General features: G+C 39.3%; 1 protein-coding gene across 2 annotated transcripts; it reads left to right on the top strand.

The window, feature by feature from the left end:
* The first annotated feature begins 2,279 nt into the window (after positions 1 to 2,279).
* On the top strand, positions 2,280 to 6,199 carry LOC105050721 (bHLH transcription factor RHL1). Of its 2 annotated transcripts, none has more exons than XM_010930848.4 (7): positions 2,280 to 3,084; positions 3,184 to 3,270; positions 3,365 to 3,514; positions 3,801 to 3,866; positions 4,838 to 4,903; positions 5,113 to 5,181; positions 5,459 to 6,199. In XM_010930848.4, exons 1-7 carry the CDS (start codon positions 2,419 to 2,421, stop codon positions 5,882 to 5,884), a joined length of 1,530 nt encoding a protein of 509 aa, XP_010929150.1. In that variant the 5' UTR covers positions 2,280 to 2,418; the 3' UTR covers positions 5,885 to 6,199. The 2 variants fall into 2 exon arrangements, with proteins under 2 accessions (XP_010929150.1, XP_010929149.1); XM_010930847.4 differs by having other exon boundaries at positions 2,289 to 3,084; positions 5,444 to 6,199.
* The last annotated feature ends 12,686 nt before the right edge of the window (positions 6,200 to 18,885 follow it).

Genomic DNA, 18,885 nt, shown 5'->3' on the forward strand with positions numbered 1-18,885 from the left:
TCTGGAACACAAAAACATGCTCTCTCTATGACATTTGATGACTACATGGGCTTGATCCATTCGCCAATCTAAGGATATGGATTGAGTGTTCCTAAAATATTGGGTCTAGTAGGTATCTTGCTATAAAAAATCTTAATCTGGATGAGGGCGAACATACACACGAGGGTGGAATATTAGAAGAGATTCGATATCCCTCTCTTTTGACTTTGGTGATAGTACACACTTTTGTTTATCTTCATGTCATGGAATCAACCAAGTTCTTGGTTTGTTAAACTTCATAGGTTATGTTAGGGATAGAAAATTCTATCCTCAGATAAAATCGATGTACAGAAAAGTTAGGCCCGATCTGACTTTGATGATGACTAACCCAAGCTGATATTTTAAAAAAATATTATATTTGATGATTATCCAATTTACGCTAGCTAAAGAAAATCCAGAATCCGTATGACAACCTGTGATGATGGATAAGGAAGAAAATAGTAAACTATTTCTTTAAATAAAGTAGTAGACAATAAACATATTTTGTCCAATAAGACAAGGCTAATCACTTAATTCTCCTTTCTTCTTATGGTTCAACTTCTGCCTATAAATAAAGATATACAAGAGATTTTAAGATAGGTAATCACTTCTCTCCCAACATGCTCACTCATTTCCATCCGTTTCAGACTTCTAATTTGAGTATCGCAGCGTCTCTGTCGAAACCAACTCTAATCAGGGACTTATTTTGCATGTCCTATCTCACCATCTTGCAATCACCATCTAGCTTCAGCCAAATCGATCTAGGACAGAAATCTGCAGCAATAGGTTCTTTTTGTTATTAATTTATCAATATATAATTTAGTTGTTACACAAAAAGATATAGTCCCCAAACTTGACTTGAAATTTGTGAAATGTGTCCAATTGCAAATACATGAACCAAACCATGTCACAATTTAATTTGATGCAAACATAAATTGTATTATCATAGCTTCTTTACATGAACCAAACCATGTCATAATTTAATTTGATGCAAACATAAATTGTATTATCATAGCTTCTTACATCCACATCCACATCCACACTTGTTATAGGTATGCTCCATTGTTGAGCTAATATATTTAATTTTGCCACAATCTTATTTTTACTCTTAGCATTAAAAATGCAAAAGAAATCTACTTCCCAAGTATATTTATCAAATACATTATATGAGTAACAAAACATTTAACGACATGCTATAACTATTTCATATTACTTGAACATACCTTTTGATAACCTAATTGTTTAATTTAGAAAAGAAGTAACATTGAGAGCGAATATGAATTAAAAAAATAAGTAACAAAATTCGAATTGGACTTAGCTATATTTGAGTGGATCTCCATTCAAATTCGATTAGATCTATATTAAAAAATAAAAATTATATATCGATAATAAAAATTATTAAATATGATTTACTATTTCTAAATTGCTTATATGTAAAGATTATGTGATTTGAAGATTTCTAATCTATACATTAAGTGATTGAAAAATAAATATAATTTTATATTATTTATATATTTTAATTTTTTTGATCATTTGATATATATATGATGAGATTTCAAATTATATAATTTTTTATTTATAAATAATTTAAAAATAATAAATTATATTCATAATTTAGATCATCAATGTAAAATTTCTATCGTCTAATTCAGTCTGAATTGAATTTATGTGAGGACCTATTTCAGTGTAGTTAAATCTAACCCCACAAAAATCTCAATTAAATTAAAAGATAACAAAATTATATATCACCTTGAATGATCAGTATATATCAGAGATATTGGTCATGTCCTAACAATAGTCACATGCTTGACATGCGTGAGCATAAATGCATGCAAGCGCCAAAACATGAGCTGGGTTCAATCAATCCATCGCTCTACGGTGCTCCACCAGATCGGGCAGGCACGCGTGTGCGGGCCTTATCCTCCCAAGACTCCGCACGTGTTACCTAACTCTCTGACTCCGACGTCCTTCCACTCCTCCCTGAAATCTCCCCGGTCAAACCACAGAATTATTACTTCGGGACCACCTAAAAGCCGCTTTCATCCGACCGATGATCTCGTAATCTGACGGATGTGATCTGTCCCCCACGGTGGGCGGCCCCCACCTTCCGGATAGAGACGTACCCACGCTACGCCACCCAAACCCTAAACACCTCCACTTTTAACTAACCCTGGTCAATTCCTCGCTCCGTTTAAAAAATTCCACCCAAATTAATCCAGAAATTACGATGATTAATTAATCATCATTAATGTAGTTATAAATAGCAGCAAGATTTCCAAATACCCGTCTTCTTCCAGGGCTCCCAACTCCCAAATCCCTCCACTGCTTTCTTGTTCCACCTTGTTCTCTGGAATCCCCAATTCGAACCCTAACCCTGGTTCTGGAAGGAAGCAGGCGGCCATGCAGCAGAGCAGCAGAGAAATGCAAGGGATGGCGTCTTCGTTGAATGGAATACCATCTTCCGCCGGCGTCGCGGCGGCCGCCGCCCAGATCGCCCTCCAGGAGCTCCACAACGGGCACCGCCAGCAGCAGATCCAGAACCCCAGCATGCAGGTCCCAGCCGCCCACTTCGACCACTCCACCGCCGGCAGCGAGGCCGGCAGCCACGACGACTTCTTCGACCAGATGCTCTCCAGCCTTCCCTCCTCCTGGCCGGACCTCGGCAACCCCAAGGTCCCCTGGGACCTGACCTCTTCTTCCAATCCGAATGGCCTCGCCGGGAAATCGCCCGAGGAGTCCGCCACTGCAGCGGCGGAGGGGCTCCAATACGCGCCGTACGATGAGTCCTTGTTGCTGGCTTCCCGGCTCCGGCAGCACCAGATCAGCGGCGGGAGTTCGCCGGCGGGGAAGCAGATGCTGCTCCAGCTTAACCACCCGCACCAACAGCAGCAGCAGCAGCAGATGCTGCTGCAAGGCATGGGGAGATCTCCGGTGGCCACCAGCGGTGGGGATTCCGGGCTCCTCCCGATGCCGCTGTCCCTAGGGAGCGCCGGCTCGGCCGATTCCCGCCTTCTCGTGGACAGATCTCGAGACGAACTCGACCCTTCGTTCAGATCCAATCCCACCGTATGCTTGTTTATCTCCACTCCTTTTCAATTTTTCAACTTCCCTTTATTGAAGAAAAATAACTTTTTTGGGTTCAAATTTTAAATATTTTTTGGGCAGGGAGGAGAAGGGCTGTACAACGGATTCGGCGGATCGCTTCAGGGAGGGGCTCAAGCAGCCCCCCAACAGCATTTCCACCATCCTCAGGTTCCAAAACCCCAAATTTTTTTCCCTTTCTACCGCTAAAAAAAATATTTTTTCAAGCATTTTGGTATTAATTATTAAATTCGAAGAATAACAGGGTCCTTCGATGCCGGCCCAGAACTTCGGAGGGGCGCCGTCGGCCGGGGTGGGGCAGGCGGGGGCCGCCGGTGGCGGTACGGCTCCGCCGAGGCAGCGGGTGCGAGCGAGAAGAGGCCAGGCCACGGATCCCCACAGCATCGCCGAACGAGTAAGCCAACAAGCGATGAAGAAAAGTTTAAACATTTATTTTATTCTCAAAATGTTAATTTTTATGGAGGCTTGGTGAAATTAATTGGGTGTATTAATTGTACCATAAAAAAAATGGGTGCATTAACAAGGACCAGAAACCTAGGCCGGAGCACTAAATGCTAAGCGGCAGTTACTGCTATAGATTTGGATCTGTTTCTCTCCAACTGCTCCCATCTGTTCAGTCCGTAGGCATGCCTTAATTTGATTGACTTGTTGCCTTTCTATTTTGTTCCTTTCTGTGGCAGCTTCGCAGGGAGAGAATCGCAGAGAGGATGAAAGCTCTCCAGGAGTTGGTGCCAAACGCCAATAAGGTCCTCCTGTCTTCTTCCCCCTCTCTCTCTCTCTCTCTCTGTTTTTTTTTTTTTTTTTTTTTGTCCTGGTCTTTTCCTTTCTATTTTCTTTTTTAAAACAACTGCTGATAGAAATCCAATTTCACAAATGAACTCCTCATGTTTCCATAATTACATTCACACCCTAATAAATTATACTGCTTGACCAAAAAGCCCGGACATTAACCACTGTCGGCTCTTCTTCTTAGTCATAATTGGCTTTTGAGATGGAAAAAAATAAAATAAAATAAATCATCCTTTATACTCCTTGTGCAGTAGAAATTGTGGAGAAAAAAAGGTCATGGTTGATTCGCACTTAAATTTGCAACATCAGACGTGTCCCTTACTAGATACGATTGGTGAAGGAGGACTCATTAAATCATCTTAGGTAGCTTGGTTTAAGACTTAGTGTTAATGACTATGGTTATTATATTTGAACAAACTCAAGCTGGTCAAAAGCTAAAGTGAAGAAAAAGGCTGTATAGCAATTTATTTGTAAGAAAAATTTGTTTGTAACCATAGTGCAACAATCTCTTCGTTTTGATAATATCACTGTGAACAGTATACCTTCCATATAGCATAAATTTAAAGGGACATCTACGTCCATTCCAGTTGCCATAGAACCTGGGTTTCTGGGGTCTTGGGGCAACTGGGAAACCGTGTGTCCATTTGTCGCATAGTTTTCCGTTTATAATTATGACTGTATATATCTTGTGATGTGCTTGCGGCTCTCCGGAGACATCCCTGCTCGGATGCCGTGTTGGATCCCCACGCTTCGAAACTAAACGCATGGTGGTTCGTGGTTGGAGGAGCATTCATCGGTCCACCTGCATAATGAACCGCAATTCCAAGCCAATAGTCTTGGAACAAGGATTTTTTTTTTTTTTTCCAGTATGTAAATTTAGTTTTATTTTACCGATAATTATTATTAAAATGACTCAATGGAATGACAGACGGACAAGGCGTCGATGCTGGATGAGATCATCGACTACGTGAAATTCCTCCAGCTCCAAGTCAAGGCAACTTCTCTTCTCCCAACAGATTCCTTACTATCTCTCTTCTCTCCTCGCTTCTTACTCTGTTATTGTATAAATAATTAACAACCCATATCGAATCTTTCTTGTATTCCATGCAAGTTAATTATTTATTTGAATTGTATTTAACCATTAGACTTACAACTAATGGATATCCTCTCTCTCTGTGGTCGGGTACACCGTATCCAAATCAGGTGTTGAGCATGAGTAGGTTAGGCGGTGCAGCGGCGGTCGCCCCAGTTGTGTCCGATATGCCTTCGGAGGTAGCTCTCCTCCTTCACCTCTCCATTTCTTTGTTAGTATTGGTGTAGCATAATCCGACTAGGAATTTGCGTATAACTTTATCCTCCGCTTTCCGCTAATCCGGAAAAGGTAAGGAGTTATTTATACGTTGAAATATCTTATACGGGCTGATAGCGATTGAGCAAGACAGCAGCAACAGCGGCACGCGTGCCGCCCTATGAAATCCCCAAAATACCCTTTCTGTTTCTATTTTGCTTTCATGGTACGGTTTCGCATTGAAAGAGATTGGCGGTCCAGGGGCAGAGCGGGCGCAGCGGGATCAACGGCGCGGCAGGTAACGACAGCCTAACGGTAACGGAGCACCAGGTGGCGAAGCTAATGGAGGAGGACATGGGGTCGGCGATGCAATACCTCCAGGGGAAGGGCCTCTGCCTCATGCCCATCTCCCTGGCCTCCGCCATCTCCTCTGCCACCTGCCACCCCCGCCCGGTTGCCGGAAACGGCGGAGGGATCCACCACCTCAACCCCGGTTGCCTCATCCCGGCTCCACCACCTTCCAATCACAACAACCCAGCAGTTGGTTCTGGCGCCGGCGGAGGCGGCGACGGCCCCTCCTCGCCGAGCATGTCCGTACTTACGGTGCAATCCGCGATGGCTAACGGCGGCGACACCGACGTCTCCCGGACCTCCGTCAAGGACGCCGCCTCCGTCTCCAAACCCTAAGCCAAGGTCCTCAAAAGACGGGAAGGAAAAGAGAAGGCCTTTTGGTTCTATGTATGTGGGTGGGGGAAAGAATGGAGGACGTCAAACGGAGGAGTCTACGGAAATAAGGACGTCGGCGCTTTGACGGCCGTATTTGCTTAGACTTGGAGGAAGGCGTCAACCGCCCCACAGCTCCGCTCTTCTACCTTTTTCTCCATCAGCTTTTTTTTTTTTTTCCTCTTTACTTTCTCTCTGTATCAAACTTTTTTTTTTTTCTTTCCCATCTTTACTAAGCCTACTTTTGGGTTTAATTTTTAATCGAAGTTTGTCGTTTTATGATCGTCGTTTTAATGATTAACATTAAAATATGATAGATATATGCAACATTTTTCCCTTTGAATTTAAAAGAGAAAGGAGGTAAAGGTGGTGGGGTTTAGGAGTTGGTCAAAGGGTGGAAACAATGCCGGTGATGATGACATAATTTGTAGGTGGGGATGCTTGGAGAATTGATTAAAGGTGAAGATAATGGTAGTCTCTTCGGAGTAAAACGACAGTGCGGGTTGAGGAGGATTACTGGATGGTTTATGATTGGGTCGTGATAATGTAACGTGTGATTGATAAGTCTCTCGACGTTGTTTTGAGTGAGAGGGGATTTGCGAATAATAAAGTGATATCGTGGAGAGTCCAGCAAGTAGCAGTCATATAACGTGTAATATTTTATAAGGGTTCGAGAATGATGATAATAATAGAAGGGAGAGATGTGCATCCCACTCAGATGGTGTTTCGTTTCTCTCTCGCTTGCACGTCGTGGCTGCTTCCTGTATCTATATATATAATAAAAATCTCATGACACTGCAATCGCATCAACATTAATTACACCAGCATAGGGCGGAATCCAATATCTCCGTTTTTCCCGGAATTTAAGCTGTATTAACAGGTCAAGGTGATGAAGGCTAAATCGAAAAAAATTTTAAGGCATGCACTGGGCAATGCATAGGATAAAATTTTTATGATCGGTTTGATCATAAAAAAAATTATAATCAGACTATCATCTGTTATATTTTTGAAATATATTATATGTATTTAAGATTTATTTATTTTTATTTTTTTAATATTTTATGTATGTGCGACGTGTTTTGGAGGCATTTTATCTTGTGGTCGGCCCAATTATAATTTTTTCCATTGGTCTAATCATAAAAATTTATCTGAATGTATAAGGATGGAAGAGACGCGACAGCAGTTAAATGTTCTCTTCAGTGCATTGGTGCTGGTAAGGCACAAAACATTGCATTATGTACGATACTAGCCGAGAGAACATTTACACGACTAAAAACTAATATATATGTACTTTACACCCAAGACATAACCCACTGTTTGCAATGTAAATTTATACCGATGATGCGGCTGATTGAAGATCCAAGCCTGGCCAAAGAAGTACTCATATTATTGCAAATCCTTGAAGATACTAGTTTCATTTTCTTTATGAATTTAAAGCCAGTGGGCTTTCTTAAAATTTTCTCGCTATAATATTCTTGAAGATGTGCCCTTGATTACAACACTGAGTATCTGATATGAGCCTCTCTCACATGGGTTTGACGTCTAGGCCAAAAGGTTCATAATTTGCACTCATGCAAATATATCCAGAACCAATCAACCAAGGGGCTTCATTCCCTGCAGAAATAAAAATGTTAGGGATTCAGTGGTGAACTAATAATGAATACACACGTACACAATGGCTCCGCTAAATTTTTAAACTAATAATCTGACCATGTTGATAGAGAATAAGAGTACTTCTGTTATCCATGGCGCGATCTTGTCCGGTGAGTAACATAAGGGCATGCATACGGTAGTCGTGTCTAAATGAATTACTTTGCAATTTAAAGTGGCTGAAGAATGGTTAATGCCTGAAGTTAATGACTAGAAATCAAGGAGCAAGGACAAGGAGACTTGCCCCGGTAATTGTTACTCCTCTTATTAATCCATGATTTGGTGACACGTTTCAGAAAAACATGAAAGATAGCATTGCCACGTATTCTTTTCAAAAGTTTTTTCAAGAAAAAGGCAACTGACTTTAAAAAATAAATAGAGGGTAGACCTTTCAACCATCATGACGACTTGTTCAAATAATCTCGAGTCACAAGAACATCGAAAGATCTATTCATCTGCAGCGTCAGGTGATCTATTAGCGCTGGTGATGGCAATTGCAGCATCAATGTTTTAGTCCATGAAGTGCGGTTGTGAGACCAATTACAGAAAGAGGATCATATGGATGATCATCATCTTCTATCTATAAGACACACAAAATATGTGTTGCATGTGATCTTATCTCAAGAGCAAAAAGAAAAGCCAGCAATAATTGTTAAAGGTTTATTCTTACATAAGTTTTGTTGAACATTACATGATACAAAGGAAAGTGCTTTGGGCCTAGAGGTGAAAATGGTCGACTTTATCTATCCAAATTTGTTTTTGCTTCTAAATACAATCAGAGCTTATTCAGGTTTCGAGTTAATTCCCATATTTATATTTGGATTAAAAAAAAAGGTATACGGATGAATAGCTACCCAACCCGTATTCGAATATTACACTCTATTTGAAATCCTGTTTAGTCTCACATACTCCTTATAAATTTCAAATAAAATAAATAAAAATATCAATATATGTTTGATTAAATTTACATTTCATACAGTGATGCCACTGGTTCCGATTGCCCAATTGGCATGTGCATTTATATCCACATTTTCAATATGAAATTTGTATTCTCGCACTACAATAAAATAGGTTATTAACGACAAAAAATTTTCATCGCTAATAATCAATTTTCATCGCTAATACATATTAGCGACGCAATTTTCGTCGCTAATACTTCATCACCAATAATTGCATCGTTGATAATATTCTACGATAAAAAAAAAATTCATCACTAATAAAAGATATTTGTGACGAATATTTTTCATCGTAAAAAAAAAGATAAAAAAATTTAATCGTAAAAAAAGATATTTACGATGAATAATACCGTCGCTAATAAATAAAAAATTAATAATGATAAAACTATTTTCGTCGCTATTAATTCAAAAGTTTTAGCGACTAAAAGTTTACGTCGCAAAAAATACTTTTTGCAACGAAAAAATTTTGTCGCTATTAATTTAATAAAAAAATTTTAAAAAATAAAATTGAATAATATTACCGACGAAAAATTATATCGTAAATGATTAAATTTGTGACGAACAGTTACGTCGCTAATAATTATTTGCGATGAAAGATTTTCCATCATTGTTAATTATATATTTTTTAAAAAATTAAATTATGTTAGTAAAATATATTTTTGACGACGAATCATTCGTCGCGAATAATTCCATTGCTAATAATTTAATCATATTTTTTTAAAAAATTATAAATATATATTTTTAATTTATATGTATAATATTTTTTATAAATTAAAAAAATAAAAATAAAAAATTTACATAATAAATTGATAAATAAGTTTTATTATTTTATTATATTAAATTAAAATTACAAGAGATTTGAAATTTAAAAAAAAGTACATCAATAAGCCATCAAATTTTGGCATCTGGAGAACGAGCTGGAGATGGAGAGCACTCGACGAAGCTCAGACCGACCTGCTGCTGCCTTATCAGCTGTATCGTCTACTCCATATGCGCCATCCGCTCCATCATCTAGATCTGGAGCTGCTGATACTCGTCGATGCGTACAGGAAACTCCTGAGCTCGATGCTCAGTCTGCTGTCAATCTATGACAGCTTGCTATCGATTCTCGACAGCCTGCCTCTGCACCTCCATCAGTCGAGTCTCATACGCAGAATGGATATCAGCCCTAGATGAGCATGAGGATGAGGGAGCAGTGATCCCATACCCTAGACCCCTAACATAACAAGATCTCGTACCGAGCACCTGATCATATATCTCATCATCTGTAGGTGCGATCGAGCCCTCATGGATAGGCTAGGATCTCATGTCTGTCATATGATCCTGAAAATTAAAATTAAAATTATTTTAATTTTTAATAAAAATCAGACTGCGAATGAAAAAACTTACAAAGAACTCCTGACTCTCCATCGTCCACTCCCCCAACCATCGCTGGTGGGTCCACTGGTCGATATCGATCCTATCAGGAAGCTCGTCACTCTCAGCATCTCTCTATAATTTGATAAGTAATTAAAAAAAATTAAATAACTAAAGAATTATATGCTAATCAAAAATTAAAAATTACCTACCATGTGCTCTATGTGATGAGTGAACGATCTCGAACCCCCACAATGCGGCACGGTCTGTCTCATCCGATTCACTGCATCTGGGCACATCGTCTCTGTAAAATTATCAGTTAAATTAGTAGATAACAAATTTAATTTAAGAATAAATGATTCAATCATTAAACTCTAAAAAAATTTAGATGTGCAACCTGATATGCCGGATCCTTGTACTACCGGCATATGGCAGTCCAATCGTCCATGGTGATGCTATCATAGGGCTGCTGTCATGCTACCTCCTCCCCATGATCCTGCACCATCTGGTACCAATGCTGATGCATGTGATGACGATAATCCTTTAAATGCAAGGAAAGATGAGTGTCGACGGCTCGTCTCACACGATCCTCCTCAAAATCAACAATGTCGAATACACCCTGTCAATAACAGATATTAAAAAAATACTGTGTAACTTAAATATTCATAATATAATTTATTTTATCTGTAAGTGAGTGTAGAAAATCTCTCTCTGAGCCGGTAGAACGTGATGCCAATCAAAGAGTGTCGCAGGGGCATAACTGCGGCATATAATGCCCAGCTCAGTCTGCCTTGGCTCGCACCATCCCCTAATAGGTCTGGTGTAGCTGATTGATATCTCAATCCGAAGACGTTGTCTCGGGTGCTCGTATCTCCACATCTAGAGCGAGGTTCTTCGACGGACCTCACCCTCGCCTCACTATCAATGAAGAGTGGCCTGAAACAACAACAATAAATAAATCATTAGTATGATCCAAATAAAAGAATCAAATTTTATTATATAAAAAATATAATAATACCATTGAGACCCGCCTCACTGGGACCTATCTCACTGGGATCCACCTCATTGGGACCCTCTAACAGTGGAGCCAGTGCGGCAATGGAGATCGATGAAGGTGCCTCAACCTCTGAGTTAGACTGTGAATGCGAACGTCGTCGTCTGTCCCTTGGTGTCATATCTGTAATAATTGAGATATAAATAAATATAATGTTGAATAATAATAATAGAAATCAAATAATATTTTAATGAATACAATTATATCGCATACCATTATTACAAGACAAGATTGAACGAAGAATATAGATCTACTCATCAATATTCGTATCTTTTTTGATGTGTAGATCCTCCTTCGAATCACAATAATCGATATATGTGTCATCTTCTATCTCATCGTCATTTATGAATTGATCATCGTCCTCTGACTCATCAAGATTAAATACAAAATCAGCTTCAACTTCGTTGGACGATAGATCAGCCCTACTCAAAGGTGCCATTACAAATTTTTCATCAACCAAAAGCTCGGCTAATATTTGTTCTTCTTGCTGAAAAGCTTCCTCTTCATGTAAATCTGAATTTTCATCCATCTCTAATCGGGTTAGTATGTACGCTTCTAGATGTTATTTTTTATACAACATACAAATTACCTCGATACTTTAAATTCTTCAAATATATTACTTGTTTCGCTTGAGTTGCTAATATATACGGCTCATGTTGGTACCATATTCGTGCAAAATTTATATTGATAAATTATAAATCGATATGAATATCGATCTTTTTATTACTAATATCCCACCATTCATACTGAAACAAAAATATAGAATTACTAGAACCATACTTCAGTTCTATGATATCTACCAGTACGCCATAATAATCAATCTCTTCTTCTCCTTCATATCCTGTTGTAGCAATCTCACTATTCTGGATCCGTCATTGCATCTTAAGCTTCCTTGTGTGAAATCTCATTCCTCCAATGATACAGAATGCGTAGTGATTAACCCTTCAATCGGTACCACATGCTAAATCGAGCAACTCATTGGTCGCACCCACTTCTTTATTGAAATACTTATGTTTCATCTACATCATAAGATAAAAAATTATGTTGGTTCAAATAATATTATTTATAAGTAAATAATAATGCATCACTAATGTAACTTATAAGATCACCAAACTACTTTGTAAATTTTCTCCTATGTCGATCATCGACATCCGTATTATTTTCTCTACACAGTATACTCTTATGCTCACTACAAGAAATTATGATTTTTTATTTTACATTGATATGAAAAAAAATTTTAAATATTAAACAGTATAGTAAGATGGTACTTACTCAATAAAATTTTTAATTTTTTCATAACTATTTAGAACATAAAAATATATTTTGGATAGCTCATTCATGTCTAATTCATATCTCCTTGCACCAATAGGTCGAACCGTTTGTTTAAATATAAACAATATTGATTCATTATCACCCCATTCACGGTCTGCATTACAATCTGTATGATTGAATCTTATTTCGATATCGTCAAGATACATCGAGTAGAATGTGATACACTCAATAGCTACATATGCTTCTGCTATAGACCCTTCAGGCCTTGTTTTATTGCGCACATACTTTTTTAAGATGCATAAAAATATATAAATAAAAATAAATTTAAATTTTAAAAATATATTTATATCTTATAATTGATATGATAAAGTATGTATAATTTCTTTATCTTCCAATAGGATACATCCATCGATAATGTATCGGTCCGATCAAAAGAGCTTCTTTTGGAAGATGAACAGCCAGATGCATCATAACATCAAAAAATGATAGTGAAAATATTTTTTTTAACTTACAAAGAATGAATACGATATTCTTCTCTGATCTCTCAAGTAAATTAATCTTCAATTTCTGATAACACAGTTCTCAAAAAAATACTCCAAGCTCAATCAATGCAGTTTGAACATCACCATCCAAATAGCTATGAATGACCACAGGAAGCAAACATTGCATCATCACATGGGAGTCATAACTTTTAATGTCAGAAATATTACTGTAGTTGTTTTCAACACACCGCGGTATATTTGAAGCGTATGTATCAGAAAACTTTATGATTTTGAATCATCCATAGAAATTCTTCTTTTCCTCACCAAACAATGAATAACATGCAGGTGGCATAAAAAATCTCTCACCTCGATGCACTAAATGCAACTTCGATCAGATTCCCATTTTCTGCAAATCAAGACAAGCTTTTATACCATCTTTTATTTTTTCTGAGATGTCCAATACAATACCGATGATATTATCACAAATATTCTTTTCAATGTGCATTACATCCAAATTATGATATAGTAGTTGCTTCCAATATAGTAGTTCAAAAAAGATACTTCACTTCATCCAATTCAGCTCAGCTTCAGTACGCATCCGCTTGCGAGTACCCGATATTTTTTCAAATTAAATATTTTCAATGACTTCAAGTTATTCTAAAATTTTTGCTCCACTTAACTCCTTAGGTGGCGAACACCGATCGGACTTACTATCAAAATATTGGTTATAACGGATCCTCCAAGAATGATTAACTGGAAGAAACCATCGATGACCCATGAAACATATTTTTTGTCCGTACTTTAAATGTAAGGAGGATGCATCCTTATTGCATATTGGACATGCAAGATATCCTTCGGTGCTTCATCCAGATAAGTTTTCATATACAGAAAAATCATTTATGGTCCATAGAATCAAAACATGCAACTTAAAATTACTTCGACTCACAAAATTATATGTTTGTACCCTATTTTCTCATAGCTCCTTCAGATCATCGATTAAAGGTCATAGATATACATCAATTTTATTATCTAGTACTTTCGGATCCAGAATCAACAGTGACATAAAAATAAATGGTTCTTTCATGCACTTCCGAGGTAACACATTATACACAACTAGTATCACAGGCCAAATGCTGTAAGAGGTACTCAGATTGTCAAAGGAATTAAATCCATCTATCACTAGACCAAGCTGGATATTGCGCGGGTCACTCGCAAAGTACGGCTGCTTTGCATCGAAGTCTTTATACACTAAAGAGTCGGCCAGATGGCTAAGTATGTTCTCCTTCAGAAGTCAATGCTCATAATACCATCTCATTTCTTCAGCTGTCTTTGTGGACATATATAACCTTTGAAGTCTTGAAATCAATAAAAAATATCTAAAAATCTTTTGAGGTATCTTCTTTGCTTTCTTATTATCGGTTTTGTATCTAGGCTCACCATATTTTGGACATTCAATCATTTTTACAGGTATGTATAAGAAAATAGCCAAGTCTAATTTTTTGCATGTATATTTTTGAAGCGAAAATTTAGTGCAAGGGCAAAATGGTAATTTTAAAACTTTTTCAAAATTACTATTTTACAGTGGAATAATTAATTAATCTCATTAATTAATACTAATTAACCCTACACTAGGATCTAAATATGATACAACAGCATGCATTTAAATTTGAAATTCAAATTTGAATCAGTAAACGTTTTACAGTACTGTGTTCAGAACACATCACCTTTTGCGGGTAGTCGATCACCGCAATCTGATCACCGTCGGAGGGCTCTGATCGTCACGTCGCAGCCACCCAACTGTCTGGCCTCTGCGGATCGTCCACACGAAGCTCCCGTCTGATCAGCTCCTCACGAATGCTAGTTCGTGATTTCACCCTTTTGATGGCAGATGTTGATCGAACTCCTTCGATCGATGTGTGCCGACTTCTCGGATGCTCCGGATCATCTGCACAGTTACTTGAGAGGCTGATGGATCTCTCTCTGAAATTTGGTGGACTCACGACACTCGTGGCACACCAATCTCACTTCCCGAACCCTAGGTAGAAACCCTAGGGTACACACCAAAAACCCTGCGCCCAATTTTCTCTCTTTTCTTTCTTTTTCTCTCGGAAGGTTTTGGACCTTCACCTTGCGCAGAAGCCTTCCTCACGCCCCAAAGTTTTTCTCCTAATTTTTCTACGCATGTCCCACCTTTCTCCTCTTTTTAAAACAACGTCGAACGTGTCTTATCCGCGTGAGAGGATAAAGACAAGAGGTTACACATTTGAATTCAAATCAAATTTGAATTCAAACGAAAACCAACTTATCCCTATCCTTTTGGGCGTGAGAAGAGAAGGGGCGTGGCTCTTTGTGCGTGGAAAAGTTTCACGAGAAACCTTTTCTCGTGTAAGTAATGTGGCGCACAAAATGGATAAGGATGAAAGGGCAAGTGATAAGTTATCCATTCAAATTCAAACATGCTTTGAATTTGAATGGCTAACTAATTAATTTATCCATCCATATGGCGCACAAATGAGGATGTGGGGAAGGGTTTTACATGAGAAAAATTTCACGAGAAGTTTCTTCTCGTGAATTCAAATGAGTGCAAGGAAGTTGGGTGACGCAGGGAATTTAAAACAAGGTGGTTTGATTCAAATTGAGCCAACCTAGTTTAAAATAGGTTGAGCACAATTAGACCAAATTAAACCCAACATAATTAGGCTTAATTAGGCTTAATAAAATTCTAATCAAATCAGGAATTAACTAAACCTAACCCCTGATCAAATCAGGGACTAAACCACCTTAGCGATTAGGTCAACATTTAACCTAATCGGGTCAATCCAAACTGAATCCAATTCAATTGGACTTGATCCAAAAATAATTACTCAATCAAATTGAGTTAATTAGTAATTAAATCACTAATTAAACCTCTCATAAATATTGAGTCCAAATCTGATGGGCAATCAAGCATCAGAGACCATCGATATGAAACCCTGATCAAAGAGTTCAAATTTCAAATTCAAAATTTGAAATTCAAAATTTTGACCCCGGTACCCAAAATGTGTGGAACTCATGATTAGAGAATCCTAATTCTCAATCATAGAGTCCCAGATAGATAAGACTCATAATCAGCCATCAGATCAGAAAGGAACCTCTAATGTGTGTGACCCCGCAGGTTCGAACCTAAGCCGGTAGCACAGGAACCAATTTCTGTACTAATCGAAGTGACCATCTAGCAATGGTACCCGACGATCGGATAGGTCGAATAATCGCAATCGCAACATTCAGAACCTACGTGAATATGGTTACCGTATAATTCATCCCTTTTGACCCATGTGTTTAGGATGACTCAGGGTTAAATTGTCAACCCTGATGATATCATCCGAATCGTGCTCAACTCAATTAGTCCTGTGACTCCTCACTAGGACTACCCTGGCCAAGGTTTTGCTAAATTGAAACACGACTGTACACAGCTCCTAAACTGGAGTGGTCAATCCCATCTTGACACACGCACCGACAAGTCAAGTACTTGACTACACCCAGCAACCTTCCGTCACTGAATTAGAAATTCAGGTAGTCCAGTGCCTAAGTGCAGTGAGTTGCTTGCAAGTCACCGTGGCGGTCTCAGGTCAGAGGGACATTTATACCCATATCCCATCGGAGCAAATCTTGACAGCAGAAATAGCTCCGGAGTTGGTCACGTTCAGTGCAGATGTACCATTACATCTCACCTGTATGCCATACCAGTGTCTCCACACTCTTTAGTTATGAGGACAACCAACCCATATGGCACACAACGACCTATGCTCGATAAATATTGTCGTCCTTGGTAACAACGTATCATTTGGTCGCGAACATGTTTAAGGACTAAACGACAAATCCTCCTTTGTCGAGTCTAAATAGTCCTAAGGACTTCACCACAACACAGGAGTTCATTAGAAGATGAAACATTTGTGATGAAAAAATACCAAAATAACTTTTATTTATTTATAATTCATGTACTAATACAAAAGGAGCACAACCGTCAACAAGCTGACGATTGGCTTTGGGACACTATTCCCAACAATCTCCCACTTGGCCTAAAGCCTATCGGTGCAGTATCTAATACCCATCTTCGACTTGTAGTCGTTGAACTCCTTCACCGCAATGGCTTTAGTGAATGGGTCGGCCAGGTTCTCCTTCCCGTCGATCTTCTGAAGGTCGACGTCACCTCGATCCACGATCTCCCGGATGAGATGGTAGCAGCGCAGAATATGCTTCGTCCGCTGGTGTGCCTTTGGTTCCTTCGCTTGAGCAATGGCTCCAGAGCTGTCGCAGTAGAGCAGAACTGGACCAACAAGGGAGGGTGCTACTCCGAGCCCGGTGATGAATTTCCTCAGCCACACCGCTTCTTTGGCAGCATCTGATGCAGCAATATACTCCGCCTCGCATACTGAATCAGCCACAGTGTGCTGCTTGGAACTCTTCCAGCAGACAGCCCCACCATTAAGGGTAAAAATAAATCCTGACACACTCTTGCTATCATCGCGATCAGACTGGAAACTAGAGTCTGTAAACCCTATAAGTCTCAAGTCCGATTCACCATATATAAGCCACTGGTCCTTAGTATTTCTCAAATACTTCAGGATGGTTTTAACAACCTTCCAGTGATTCTCTCCTGGATCAGATTGGTATCTACTCACTACCCCTAGTGAGTATGCCACATCTGGTCGTGTACATGTCATGGCGTACATGATAGATCCCACTGCCGAAGCATATGGAATCCTATCCATACGCTCTCTCTCTTGAGGTGTTGTCGGACAATCCCTCTTCGAGAGAGAAATTCCATGGCCTATCGGTAGATAGCCTTTCTTGAAATTTTCCATGCTGAACCTTTTCAGCATAGTATCAATGTACGTGGACTGGGATAAGCCAAGCAACTTTTTGGATCTATCCCTATAGATCCTCATCCCTAGGATGTAGGAAGCTTCTCCCAAATCCTTCATGGAGAACTGTGACGATAGCCAAATCTTTATTCCCTGTAATGCAGGGACATCATTCCCGATTAAGAGAATGTCATCCACATACAATACAAGAAATACTACTACTGGACCATTAGCCCACTTATAAATGCAGGGTTCTTCTCCGTTCTTAACGAAGCCATACGTTTTGATCGTCCTATCAAAACGTATGTTCCAACTCCGAGATGCCTGCTTAAGTCCATAAATGGACCTCTGTAGCTTGCACACCTTAGACTCATCTGTGGATGTGAACCCTTCAGGTTGTATCATATACACCTCTTCATCCAGCTCTCCGTTTAAGAAAGCTGTCTTCACATCCATCTGCCAGATTTCATAGTCCAGATGGGCAGCTATCGCAAGCATAATCCGAATGGATTTGAGCATTGCCACAGGAGAAAACGTCTCGTCATAGTCTATACCATAACGTTGATGATATCCCTTGGCAACCAGACGGGCTTTATAGGTCTCCACCTTTCCGTCTGCGCCCCTCTTCCTTTTGAAGACCCACTTACACCCTATGGGTTTTACTCCTTCGAGTGGGTCAACCAATGTCCACACATCGTTGACCTTCATGGACTCCATTTCAGATTTCATGGCCTCTAGCCATTTCTCAGAGTCAGGTCTCTGCATTGCATCCATGTAGGTGATCGGATCCTCATCGTTTTCATCAAGTTCGATAGGATCACCATCCCGGATCAAGAAACCATAGTATCTGTCCGGTTGATGTGGTACTCTACCAGACCGCCTTAAGGGTGCATAATCAATGGGCTCCGGATCTGATCTAATCAAATCCGGTTCAGGTTCAGTAACATGTGTCGGTTTTTCCACCTGTCGAACTTCGTCAAGTTCGACTTTAGAGGCAACAGTTCCTTCACTAAGGAACTCCTTTTCTAAAAAGATTGCCTTAAGGCTGACAAACACCTTTTGCTCATCAGCAAGGTAGAAATAATACCCTTTGGTCTCTTTTGGGTACCCTATAAAATTACACTTGTCAGACCTAGGTCCAAGCTTGTCTGTAATTAAACATTTAACATAAGCCGGACACCCCCAAACCCTAAGGTGCGAGAGTACTGGCTTACGTCCTATCCATATCTCATATGGCGTTTTGGCTACAGACTTACTCGGAACTCTATTTAGAAGGTAACAAGCCGATTCGAGCGCATATCCCCAGAGGGAGATCGGCAGACCAGCAAACCCCATCATGGATCGAACCATG

The sequence above is a fragment of the Elaeis guineensis genome, chromosome 8, assembly GCF_000442705.2.
Source record: "Elaeis guineensis isolate ETL-2024a chromosome 8, EG11, whole genome shotgun sequence".
Classification (NCBI taxonomy): Eukaryota; Viridiplantae; Streptophyta; class Magnoliopsida; order Arecales; family Arecaceae; genus Elaeis; species Elaeis guineensis.